The sequence below is a fragment of the Melospiza melodia genome, chromosome 2 (genome assembly GCF_035770615.1).
Source record: "Melospiza melodia melodia isolate bMelMel2 chromosome 2, bMelMel2.pri, whole genome shotgun sequence".
Classification (NCBI taxonomy): Eukaryota; Metazoa; Chordata; class Aves; order Passeriformes; family Passerellidae; genus Melospiza; species Melospiza melodia.
In genome coordinates this window covers 81,773,373-81,786,687 of record NC_086195.1, presented here as the reverse complement: position 1 = coordinate 81,786,687, position 13,315 = coordinate 81,773,373, and the positions used below count along the sequence as shown (strand labels likewise).

General features: G+C 44.7%; 1 protein-coding gene across 1 annotated transcript; it reads left to right on the top strand.

The window, feature by feature from the left end:
* The first annotated feature begins 169 nt into the window (after window positions 1-169).
* AMER2 (APC membrane recruitment protein 2) lies at window positions 170-10,408 on the top strand. Its single transcript, XM_063149054.1, has 2 exons — window positions 170-1,038; window positions 1,213-10,408. Exons 1-2 carry the CDS (start codon window positions 243-245, stop codon window positions 2,109-2,111), a joined length of 1,695 nt encoding a protein of 564 aa, XP_063005124.1. The 5' UTR covers window positions 170-242; the 3' UTR covers window positions 2,112-10,408.
* The last annotated feature ends 2,907 nt before the right edge of the window (window positions 10,409-13,315 follow it).

Below are 13,315 nucleotides of genomic sequence, written 5' to 3'. Positions count from 1 at the left end.
GGCGGCGCGGGGCGGCTCGGAACGGGCGGCGGGGCCGCGGCGGCGGCGGGGGAAAGCGGCTTATCCCCCTCCTTCCCTCCCTCCTTCCCTGCCTCCCTCCTTCCCTGCCTGCCTCCCTCCCTCCGCCGGGTTGCCATGGAGACGGGCGGGCGGCGGCGGCGGGGCTGTCACTGAGGGCTCGCACCGCGCTCCGCGGCGGAGGGGAAGCCGCGGCGGCCGCGGCTGCAGCGGCAGAGGCAGAAATGGACTCGCAGTGCGACTGTGTGGAGCCCCCGGCCGCCGAGCAGCCGTCGGGGAGGATTAACAAAACCGCTTTCAAGCTTTTCAGGAGGAGGAAGTCCGGGGGAACCATGCCGAGCATCTTCGGGGTGCGGAGCAGAGGAGGGGAGGGTAAGGGCGCCGGCAAGCCGGGGATGGTGCGGAGCCGGACGCACGACGGCTTGGCCGACGCCGTGCTGGAGAGCAGCAAGAAGGAGGAACCGGGCGGCGGCGAGGCGCCGAGCCGCGAGGCGCAGGAGCGGCCGGCCGGCAGCCCCGGCGGCCCCGTGGCCAAGTCGCACAGCTTCTTCTCGCTGCTGAGGAAGAACGGCAGGCAGGCGGAGGGCGCGGAGCCGCGGGCCGGCGGCAGACAAAAGAAGGGGCTGAAGGGGATCTTCAGCAGCATGCGGTGGCACAAAAAGGACAAAATCGGCAAGGAGGAGAGGGGGGAAAGCTCGGACATCCCGTCCGGCCTTATCATGCCGGGCTCCCTGACCGCCAGCCTGGAGTGCATCAAGGAGGAGACGCCGAAACCTTTGTCTGAGAGCCCGAGCGGCGCGGCAGACGCCGGGCCGGAGCCGCCGCGGGAGAAGCGCAGCGGCGAGGCGCCCGCCGCGGCCCAGGAGCCCCAGGCGGGCGGCGCGGAGCCGCGGGCCAGCAGCCCCCCGCGCCGGGAGGAGCCGCCCGCCGCCGCCGTGCGGCCACCCGAGGAGCTCAGCGGCGAGCGACCCGAGCCGGCCGCCGGAGAGGTTGGGACTGCGAAGGATGCGGCGATAACAGGTGACATTCCAATAACGACTATCCCCCCTGTTGAACCTCACTGTGATAGCGGTCAAGAGACGGCAGCCGCCCCTGACCCTTCCTCTGTTGATCCACCCTCAGAGCAATCGATTGATCGTATTTGTTTGATGTTTGCTGACGTGACTTCACTGAAAAGCTTTGACTCTCTTACAGGCTGCGGAGATATTATTGCGGACCATGAGGAGGATGTGGGCGGCGGGAGTGGCGTCTGCGAGAAGAGCACCCCCGGGCCCAGCAAGCTGGGGGCCACCAAGAAGCACCCCACCATGGTGGCCTACCAGGGAGGAGGGGAGGAGATGGCCAGCCCCGACCAGGTGGATGACACCTGCCTGCAGGAGTTCTGGGATATGCTGTCACAGACGGACGAGACTAAGACGCAAGGAGGAGGAAGCGGAGGAGGGACAAAGAAGCCCGAGGGGTTGAAGGAAAGCCGAGGTACCGAGGGGGCCCAGAATAGGGTGGTGGTGAAACGCGGTGGTCTCCACCAGATTGCCATTCACCTGAACCACAAAGAGGAGCAGAAGAGCAGGGAAAAGGAGCAGCACGAGGGTGTCCCAAACAGCGATGAGGGCTACTGGGATTCCACCACGCCTGGTCCCGAGGAAGATAGTTCCACAAGCATCCAGAAGGAAACCCTTCCCAGGGATAGCTACAGTGGGGATGCTCTATATGACCTGTATGCCGAGCCGGATGAGAACCCACCAGCAGGGCCCACACACGAGGAAGTCCCCAGTGTGCCACGCTCCAAGCCCGTGTCTCCCATAACGACCGTGAGCTCGCTGAAAACACCCTCCAGCGCCGCCAAGGACTCCAAGATACCCATCAGCATTAAACACCTTTCCTCGTCACAGTCACATCCTGCCAGCCACGGAGCAGACGCCAGTAACAGCCATCACGTCGCACACCATCACCTGGCCAAAAGCGAGATGCACAGAACAAAAATCCCCGTCTCCAAAGTCCTGGTACGCCGAGTCAGTAACAGGGGCGCAGCCGGGTCAGTAACGGGGACAACAGTGAAAACTGCCACGTACCAGGACAGTGCCAAAAAGTAGTTGGGTAAGAAGTGGAGGCAAAGGCAGAGAACGAAGTCCATGTGGGAAAGTCTGCTTAGGAGACCACAGATAATGAATTAGTTTTGCATCACCTGAAGAAAGTCACCTAAAAGGCTTCCTTCACTGTACTCTGTGGGCCTGCACTTCTGAGTCTCTTCTTACTAGACTGTGTGGCTGAATACAAAAAGTCAACTTCTTTTTGAGCACTTTTTTTACATTTGTATCTTTTTTCTGCAACTAAACACTGGGGAGGTTCATTTTTACATGCCTTTCTGGAAGCAGGACTTGGATTATGACCATCCTTCCTCGTGCAAAGCAGTGTCATGAGTTCTTCAAGGGAACAGAGCTACAAAAGGAGCGACATGAGAGGTTCTCCTCCTATACATTTATCTTCTAATCGTTTCTCGGGGAGGAGTAGAGGCTGGGTGCCTGGCTGGCTCTGGAAATGATGTTTGCTCCACAAGATGTTGGAAAAAATGCCAAGCAGAAAACAACCCACCTAACAGGTATTTTGCCTGCTGTAAGAACGAGAACACTGCTCAGCAGCAGACTTGATTGACTTGTGTGCAGGAGATAAAACTGAGTTAGGTGGACTCGTCTAACAGGAAAACAGATTTTCGTTTGTCTGTCTGTCTGGTTGGTTTTGATCTGGTCTAATGTAAATGGGTAACAGAGACACCTGACGTAGGTTCAGATGTTTACATCAATACTTGTCCGATAATGCATACAATCAGGTTCAGGGAAACATTTTACTAAATGCCAATATATACACACTGTCCACATTTATACAATAACTTGCTCGCCATGTGTAAATATATACGTGTTTTAGCAGATTTTTTATTAAAAAAATCACCTGTCCTTATTATCTAGAGTTTAAGCAAGAGTTAGTTTTTATAGGTAGATAATTTTACAGTTCTAAAAGCATAGGACTTTGTGTAAGTACCTTAAATTAGAGAGAACTCTGGTTTGTATGGGCTCATGCATCCCCAGATAAGTAAGTCTGAAGTGCTGATTTTATTACAGTGGCACATTCCATGGCTCAGAGCAGATGTTCTGACAGCACTGCCACTGCAAACCTCTATTTTCAGGGGTTTAGACAAAAGTTGCTCTGGGCTTAAACCTTACCGAGAAGGAACCCAGCAAAGAAACTTGTTTTTTAAGTATTATTTTTTAAAATATATAAAATTAGTTTTTGACTATTTAAAAAAAAAGTTTGGGTTCTCATTGCTTTTTATTTTTATTCTCAATAATGTCAGAATAATTTTATGTTAAGAGAGAAAAAAATATGGTAAGCTAGTGGTACATTATTAAATGGTCTGATGAGCTTGGATCTTAGGAAAAATGTATTAATGGCCATGACATTTTTGAGTAGTGGCTACTGTACATGGGCATTGGCAACATTTCAAAGAAATATAATAGGGTTTTAATGTGCCTGAGGACATATTTTTATGATACACTGAAAAAGCTCTAAAAATCACTGAAGTCTAAAGGTAAATGTTATGTATTTACAAAATATTTTGATATAAGTATTTAATCATCAGACCACAGTTAAATATAAAATATATGCTCCAGCGTATCTAAAAAATAATATACATTTAAAAAATATACATTTCTATATTATGCAGAGAATCCTAAATTCACATCATTGAAACTAATGGGTCTGATCTTACATAGCAGTTGGTTTTATTGTCTCTTAAATCAAAAGGAAAAAAAAAGAGGAAAATAAATATACAGAATTTACAGTTGAAGGATATTAAGGTTGTAGGCAAACCATAAAAAGCCAGGAAATACCATAATAAGAATTGTATATATGTATATGCATGATTTGTGGCTCACTGGGGAAATGACCTTAGAGTCATGAAGGTGAAATTGGCATCCAGTTTTGAAATTGCTGCAGAATTTAATACCGACTTGCAGCATCCCAGTGAAAGTGTTAGCTTCCCTGACCAGCCCCTGTTTTCATGGTTTAAGAACCTTAATACACTTCAAAGAGGATTATTTTATGTTTTCTTCCTGACATGTAGGTGTGTGGTTCCCTGTGTGCCCACTCCCACAGACGTGTTGTACATATGCATGTGCAGCGAGGGCACAGCCCCGGGCAGGGTCCCTGTGCACACTCACACTCACAGCCTGGGGGCTGTGCTCCACATCTGCCTCCAAACACGCTGGCCATGGCTTCCTTTGCCTGAGAAAGGGATTTGCATTTGGTCTGACTCTACTCATGCATTTTAGAAAGTCAAAGCTGAAACACCCTCTAAAGGATGTGTGTACAGAACACAGAATATTATCCTGCTCCTCAGCCCTAAACATTCCTTTTCCCGTTCTTTTGGTTTTGTTTGACTGTGAGGGATGCATCTTTCCTTGCATGACAACTCTGCAGAAAAATCATAATTCCCCATTTTGTTCTAAGGACAAATTGTGCTCAGAGATTCTATAGGGTACTGGAAGTTGAGAGGGAGGGAGGATGTGGTGGTAGTACCATAAAAACTGGAAGCACTGAGTACAGGTAGTAGGAGTGGTGCATCTTTAAACCCACTAGGAGATACCAGCTGCCATCTCTACAGGACTTGTGTGTGTCAAATTATTCATCATATGTGTTTTGTTTGCATTGTGGCATGTCTGTATTGAAAAACCATCAGTGTGACACTAGACTAACTCCCTCTCACGTAACCACTAACACGAATCATCATTAAAATGCTTTGGCTTCCCTTCATTCTTCTCTCTCCTCCTTTGTTTTCTGCCACGTTTTTCCCTCCATCCTCTGCATGAGGCAGCTTCCTCCTGGGTGCTAACCCTGGGAATGAGGAGCTCTGGGCTGGCGTGGGGCATGGGTGGGAAGGCAGCTGCCCAGGCCAAGGTGCTCCACAGCCACTCCCTCAAGCTTTCTGTCACATACCCCCTCTAAGCACATTTTGCAAATCTCTCTGCAGTTTGTTTGGCTGCTTGCTATGTACATATTTTAAGGACAATCATATCCTTAAAAGGAGAATGGGAAAGTAGCTGGTAGTAGGGCGTCAGTGTTTTGAATCATTGCGACATGCTGACGTTGATTCAGGGTAATGGTTGTGTGAGAGTAAAGATACAATTTCATGTTCAAATTACCTTTGTACTTCTAAAATTCACTTTTGTCTTTAAGCCATCTATGTTTTTTATTTCGAAAGGTAATAGAAGATCTAATATTTACCAGGGCTTTCAATTTTCATGGAAATATATTTGTATAACTCCACACAATGCCTAAAACAATCATTGAAAGGAGGTTCAAAGGCTTTCTTTAGACCTATATATAATTTCTGAAAGATCCCTGTAAAATACTGTGAGATGCCTAAGAACAAACAGTTAATGGCTTGCTGGATTTAAAGGCTGAGACATAAAGAAGTAACAGTCCTGAGGCATTTTGTGGTAGCTTGCATTCTTATTTGTGTTACCCTGTTCAAGCATATATTTTCCTTGGCTTTGGTAGGTATTGAGGTAGAAATGGTGTTCTGAGTCCCAAAGATAACATTCCCAGTGGTGTCATTGTTTTGATTTCCTTAAAGTATATTTTTCTTTATTTGTTTCATTTGTTATTTGGTGGTCTGAATGATGCTTTGTAATTATCAGCTGTATGTCGTTCATAAAGGATTTTATAGATCAGGACTTGGTATTTAGTTATGTGTACTCTTTGCACTTTCAGGTCCCTACTGGTAAATTTTGTATGTTCTTAGAGTTTTTCTATATATTGCATAGTGTTTTATAGCTATCTACAGTGATTTCAGTGGTATACACTCCTGTTCTTTATATCAGCACAAAAGATTTCCTTTCAGCAGCATGAAATTAATTTTTTGTGGACTTGTTTTGTCATGATAGGAGCTAAGTTTCCAGTACTAAATGTGTGGCCTGCAACAAACATAAAAGGTTTTATTTTCCATGTAGTGCATATGCATTTTGCTCTTGCCAGTAATAGGACTCAAACATTCGTAGTAGATTTCAGAGGAAATTCCATGACTAGAATAAGAAAAAAATATGATCAGTCTTATTCCATCAGTAACCAGCATTTTCTTCATCCACTGTGAATATCCTCACCACCATTCAGGGTAGTAGAGGATTGAATTTTAAAAATTACGTGCATAGATGTACTCTATGAAAATTAATTCACTGATTATTTTTTAACGAATCTTACAAAATTATTTATATAAGTGAGTATTGCACCAAAGTCTTAAAACATCTGATACAGATGGTATTTTCAGTAAGATGCTATAAGTGCAGATGAGCCAAATTAACAGGCTTTGCTTAGCAAAGCAAAACCGTGTTGTTTCTTAAATTTGTAGTACTGACTGAGCTTGCGGATCAAAGGGAGCCATTGATTCTGCTGCGTGGCCATGCACTGAGGTTTTTCTTTCCCTGCCCTAATGGACTACTTTCAGAAAAGGCTTTTCAGGAGGATAATGGTATGAAAGGGACAGATCACAGTAACAATAACCACTTACAAGACAGATGGTTATCCAACAGCCAACACGGGGGATTCTAGGCAAGCTGGCCTGAAAATGTATTTTCATAGTTACTGATATGAAAGGCTGGGGCTTCTGTCTTGAAAAACAAATTGACACCAACTCGAAGACAATGCAGAAATGAATCTTGGCAGAGTTCACACATGACAGTTTCTGCAGGGCTTGATTTTGGTTTTTCATTTTGTCTTTTCTTCCCCCCACCCCCCTTTGTTTATGTTTTTATTATGGTGACATAACCCCACGTGTCTGAGCAGAACTGCACAACAAATGACTCTTCTGAGATTCAGTGCTAGGAATACACTGCCAGTTGTCCCCAGTGGCCTGGGATGGGTTCCTGCTGAACGTCCTTCCACTGAGGGATGGGAGGGATGGGATGATAGGATTCCCTTGTCCTGAGTCCACGTGCTGTTTACTGTGAGCAGGAGGTATCAGTCTGTTTTGCTGTTTGTTTTCAGGGGACAATTTATTTTTAATTTAGCTCATAGGAATTTTTTAGTCATCATTAGTTCATACCTTGTCTTCCTTGTGAGCATCTCGGGTAGGAACATTCAGCACTGATTCGGTGTTTCCTAGGTCCATTTCATGTAGAGAGAAATGCAAGAACTTGTCATATGCAAAGGAATAATAGCTATAACCACTTGAGCCACATCATGGGGGCCTTGATTCTTGCAAAAGCAGGTTGTTAAAACTCTTCTTCCCTTAGAAGGCTTCTCCACCCAGAACGGTGAGTACTATTGCCTAGGATGTTTTGGGGCTTTTTCCTGTATGTCTCTCATTTCAGCTCAGCCATACTGCAGTTGCTTGGGAAACAGATTTTTGATCTAGCCTTCCAGCACCAGAAAAGACGAGCTGCTGCCACCCTGCCTCCTCTTCAGGAGGTCTTTGTTTCTACTTCTTGGTCTTGAAAAAATTAAACTCCCTCAGATTAAGTGGCAAAGATATTTAAAATGGAGATGTCTGCTGTGTGATCTCATACATATGGGTGAGGATGTTAAGTGATATTTTGCATAGCATGGAATACATTCCTCCACTTTCCTGTTGTGAACAATTTAGTAAATGTAGCAAGGAAGCAGGTCACTCTTGAAGGAAAGTCCAGGAGCTGTTTGTTAGGCAGACTGTGCCCAGATTTTATCTTTGCTTTCCTTTTTCCTTTCTGCACATACTTAAATAAATAGAGCCAAAGTTGTAGTACAGAGAGGAAAAGGTTAAGCACCTCACAGGGCAAGGAATTTAAACTGCCAGGCTTAAAGGCTTCTTGTAGCAATGGCTAAAAGAAGATTGCTTTGCCTACTTTGACATCACATCCAAGCAATGCTCTGCAATAAAAGCTAATCCTGCTATGGCCACAAAGTTAGGAAACTGGCATTTGCCAACAGGACAATCTCCTGCCAGGATCCAGTTCTGCTGTGGCAAAGCTTCCACTGACTCCAGTAAGAACTGGCAGAGGTCCTTAATCTCTTAATCCTACGGAAATAAGTATTTCTTAAACAAGTCTTCCTTTTTTTTTTTTTTTTTAAGATTAACATTATTCAGGTGTTTGTGCAGTCTTTTATATTTCTGTGGTAGTGTTTTCACTGATCTGAATGCAAAACATGTCTTTCCATTGTTTTTCATCCTAACAAGCTGCACTCCAGCACATAACTCCAGTGCTCAGCATGTTTAAATTACAGCTAACACAATCACTGCCTTCCTTAATTTAACTCTTGATGGCAAAACCAGGACCAGCTTCTTTCCAGAGCTCTAAACCCCCCACTTGTTTTGTCATTGTTCATGTTTTTGATATGGTAACTAATGAAGCCTCCCTTTAATTATTGCATAGCCACATTTTAATGTGTCATTAGGGAGAAGGTATGTGGGGACTAAATGGTAAGATCTTTAATAGATTTTTATTATTTTCGAAGATGTTGCATCAAAACAGTTGCTAAATCAGTGTCAGGTTGTTTCCATGGGCTTTTTATGCAGATGCATTGGAAGCTTTGAACATAATGTGCTTGTAAAAGAAAATTGGTTGTATCTGCTTTGAATTAAGGCTGACCTTAAAATGTAATTCTTGGTTAATGGCAGCAGAGGAGAAGGTGTGTCCCAACTCACCTGCAGCCTGTGGAGTGGGGGAGCAAGGCACCCCAAGTCACCAGCAGAATCTGCTGTGTGACCTCGCCCTGTGGTGCCAGCAGAGGGGTGCAAGGTGGTGCCACGTGGAGGTGTCAGCCCTGGACAGCAGCAGGAAAAGGCAGGGTGATGGTGCTGGGGTGGGAGGACTGATAGGGCATCTGGGAGATGGGCTGAAAGCAAGGCCTGGACCCCTCGTCCTTGTGGAAAAAGAGTTACACAAATGCCTAAAAACCCTGTATCCTTTCTTTCTTGCACTGATGCTCGGGTTCATGTGTCACACTGAGAGGAGCCAGTGTGAGCTCGGGTGTGCTGAAGCCAGTGCTCCTGCAGGTGGACTGCTGTGTGACTGCTCTCATCAACACCTGAGCAGTGCCCAGTGTCTTACTTTCTAAAGGCAGTTTCAGCACAGAAACATCCACAAACCCCCTGTAGCCCAGCACTGGCCTATGGCATATCACTGCTCTTCCACCCTCATTTTGCCAGGAAGATGCAAGGACCCAAGCCCTAGGCAGAGTGGTGAGCTCTGGCTGCACCCTTGGAGCCCAAGGACAAGTGGGGAGGCAGTGTAAGACACCGTGCAGCAGCACTAAGGGCTAAGCAACATTATTCTGCTTTTCTAAAGGGGGAGCAAGACTTAAGCTGTTGCTTTTTCGTGAAATTAAAATAAATCCTCTACCATGGGTGAAATTTTAACAGCTAGACAATGACTCAATGACTTCCACCAGTATTCTATCTGATATTGGTGGATCTGTAAGTGCTGTTGGTTTTTATTGAGTGAAGATCCCATAACTTGGCTCCGTCTGAATTTTCCCTGCTCTGGTGTTGAAGCCTGATGTTGAGATCCTGTTGAAATTGGAGATGAGGTATAAATGTGGGTGATGGAAAATACAATAAACCCAGAAAGTACAACATGGCTTTAGTCTTTAATGGCAGCCCAACTCTGCTTAAACATCATGGCATGCCTGAGAACAGGGTAGCAGGGACTGCATCAGACAAAGCAATGCTCTCGGTGTTTCCTGCCTGCTGAAGGGGACGTGTGTGTCCTGTTAGAGGTCACTCAGCCTGTTTCTGTAAGATGTGATATAGCTGACAGATTACAATAATTACAGTTAATTACAATATTTCCTTGTATTATTGTGTCAGCCACCTCCTGTAAGGTAGCGTACAACCTATTTGAGATAATGAGTGAGTAATGCCAGAACTCCCCGCTCTTCTCATCTAAAAGGTTTGGTAATGATTTGGTGGGCCTGTGTGCACCAACTTTTTCTTAAAGAAAGCTCACAACATTCTGGGAGGCTGTTTATGACAGACTGTTAGACACACTCTGCTCCTTTCCACCTCTATTTTGAGTACGTGTCTCCTCGAACCACTGTATTCTTAATGTATTTACAACCTAACTGATAGCAATAGGTGTCTTTCTTCCCTGGCAGTTCACAAGGATATACTAATCAGTGTTTGTTATATTTTTAATTCTGTAAATATTTATTTTGGTACTCTGTGTATTTATTGGCACTGATTCTGGTGTTTGCTTATGTGTCATTGTAAATGTTGATGGTTTCAATAGTCTTGCTTCTAATGAATGTAAGGAACTCAGACTAACTGCACTTTTCTTCCATTCAAAAATCTTAACAGTGAAAAATATTCCCACTGTCATGTGTTATAATGAAAACAGTCAATAAAATCAGTTGTCACTTTTCATTGATGAATGTGAAGGTTACTTTTTGATGTTCAAGTTAGAGCCAATCTATCGAGCGCCCTGGAAAATACTAGGCTTTTCAAAGCAGGACATTGGGGAGTTATGTCACCAAAATAGCATAAAAGAGAATACTTGGGCATCTGTGCAATTTCATTTTCATGTAGAAATGCCTTTAGCAGTTTTACTAATAACATCATACTGAATTTGTTAGTTACAGGAAGACTTTCAGAAACGAGAGTTTGGTCTTCTGGTCTCCTGTTTCATCAGCATGTGGGTTTTGTTTGGTTTTGGAAATTTTTTTTCCTTTTAAACCTCTTACACAACGAAATGGACTGAGCTTTTATTTTGTTTTTCAAATCAGCTTTGTTTTCTGATTCTCCTGGTTGAGAAGCAAGTGGGGAAGCTTGTTCTTTTGGCACAAATTGACTTTGGAGTTGCAGTTTTGGTGTGACAGTTAGAAAATGCAGTCTGCAGTAAGCAACATTTCCCACCTTTAAAACGTCTCTGCCTTTTTGTGACTATTAAGTTACATTTATTAGAACCTCTGGTTTGCAACCTTCTCTAAATTTCTTGTATTTTGAACGTGCTTAAAGCATTTACATCAGTCAAGTTTTAATCCTTAGGTTTATTTACTTTGCTGAGCTAAGTAGCACTGCCTTGCTGAAGGTTCTCCCATGGAATATACTGAGCCAGCCAGAGGAAGAACTGGAATAAAATCTCAATAGTTTTTGAGGAACAACAAAGCAAAAGGCGTGAAAAGCTCGTTAATGCTAGTAAGGAGCAGACACAGTGACACAATTGATCCTGTGTTCACAAAAGCACAACTCCTCTTTCTAATAGTTGGAAGCAGGCAGAAGAAATGTTTTTCTGGTGATTTAGTGCACAAACACTTTTACATGCAGGCCTTCTCAGTCTGTGTTCCCTACTGCACGTTACTGCCTTTTATCCTATGCATCTGAAAGCAGAAGAGCTGTGGTTTAAATTTGCTGCCACACAGATTGCCTGGTGGTTACCTTGCTTTTGACCAAGTACAGCTACTGGGATACTGGGGGACAAAGGGGTTTCAATGAAGTGAGGGGCAAATGTACAGCAAGCTCGTCAATGTTGATAATTGTAGATCTGTGTGATCTGTAGAACTGTGTAGATCTGTAGATCTGTGTGATCTGTAGAACTGTAGATCTGTAGAACTGTAGATCTGTGCAGCTGTTGACACCTTCCACAAACCCAGATGATAGTAACCTGGCAGATCCACTGTGATAGAAAAAAACTGAAAAATCTTCTGAAACAAGACTTTGCCCAGATTATTTTTTTTAATCAAAATGAAGTTTCTAATATTGAGTCTCTTCCTGATTCAAACCAAAATCAATCATTCCCAACAATACATCTCTATGACTTTCAAAGCCATCTTACTGGAAAAGTGTTTGCAATGGGGGTGATGACCTGGAAATCTCGTTGTCACCCATACATTGAAGGTGAAGGCTTCATCCAAAATCTGTCATGCAACCAAGAGAAGATAATATTCTTGACTCTGAATAATTGGTAAGGAGTGTTGGCAAGTCTAATGGACCAGTCAACTGACCATGAGTAAGTACTAGTTTAATTTTTAAATCTTTCTCTTGAATCATGGTATTTTTCCCTTCCAAAGTCATTGTACAGGAGTTGTTTACTAGGAGCTCACATTCAGCAGACGCCTGCTCCTACCTACCACATTGCATGTCTGCTTCCAATTAAAACCATTCCACAGTGCCCTGAGGGGCTGGGGAGGAGGCTCCAAACTTCTTCAAAGGATTATTTCAGCAGCCATGGATGCTCCTATGGGAGCTGAGGACCAAGAAACTGCTTCATCTCCAGTGACATCACTGTTTATTCTCTGCAAAGACCCTTAGCACTTGGATCAGGTATTCACTTAGACCTTGGGAATAGATCTCCTGTTCTGACTAATGAAGAAGACTTGTCCTTGATCATTACATGTATATTTTCCAGCTTATTTTCCAGCTTCAATGCAATGAGTTTCTTAATTACAACTCCCTGCAGCTACTGAAAAGACTAACAAATGACCTATCTTAATGCTTCATCCTTATGCAAAGTCCCCACAAAGTGCCTCTGTGCAGCACTCCCAGGTGAATGTCAGGGGAAAGGCGACCTTGAGCAAAGGGTGCCATCAGGGAGGGGAGGGAGGGCTTGTGATGGAGCACTGTCCTGGACCAGGAAGGTTCGGAGTCCTTCTTCCACTGCTTCATTTCCCAACTCACAGAAGTCTGCAGGTGCCACATTTTAAAGTAGCATCCACAAAATCAGCTGTACTCTGTGGTGTTGCTGCTCAGAACCTGTGGTCTGAAGTTTTATGATCAAATTTCTCTATCACTTAAGTGGTTGCACTGGGCAGGCTCAAAAGCACTGCATGGCTGGGTCTGCTCTCCCAGGAGTCACAGATAGGCTCTTCCTCTGGCCTCATCAGACTTCTGCTGGCGTCACTTGAAACTCCTAGGTCCCTTGGACAGAGGAGAGACTTGAATAATTCAAGATTCTCTGGGCTCTTGAATGAGCAGAGGTTGCCTGGGTAGAATCATGGTGGTGATGGGAGAGGTTGACGCAGAAAACCTGGGGCAGCCAGAAGCCTCGCAGGCAGCAGTGTCCTCTTTTGCTTCACAGGGAGATGGTTGCCTCCAGGGCACCGATGTGGCTCAACGTGCTTCAAGAGCATATTCAGTTTTAGGCTAGCGTGGGAACAAATGGTGCTGAGCTCCTTGCATGGAGCTGGGAACATGCAGGGTAACATGAGGGATGCAAAGAAAGCAGAAATCTCATGACTAAACAGTATTTTAAGGACAGAAATTATGTATGTCATGTAAAGCAAATGTGTTTCATTCCTGCCCTGACTTCATTCATTCACCTGTAAAGACAAAAAC

What these genes read in the sequence shown, in the direction of transcription:
- AMER2 (XM_063149054.1), top strand. Translation starts at nt 243, where the DNA reads ATGGACTCGCAGTGCGACTGTGTGGAGCCCCCGGCCGCCGAGCAGCCG. An exon ending in GAAGGATGCGGCGATAACAG is followed by an intron (nt 1,039 to 1,212) that starts GTGACATTCCAA and finishes ACTCTCTTACAG; the next exon opens with GCTGCGGAGATATTATTGCG.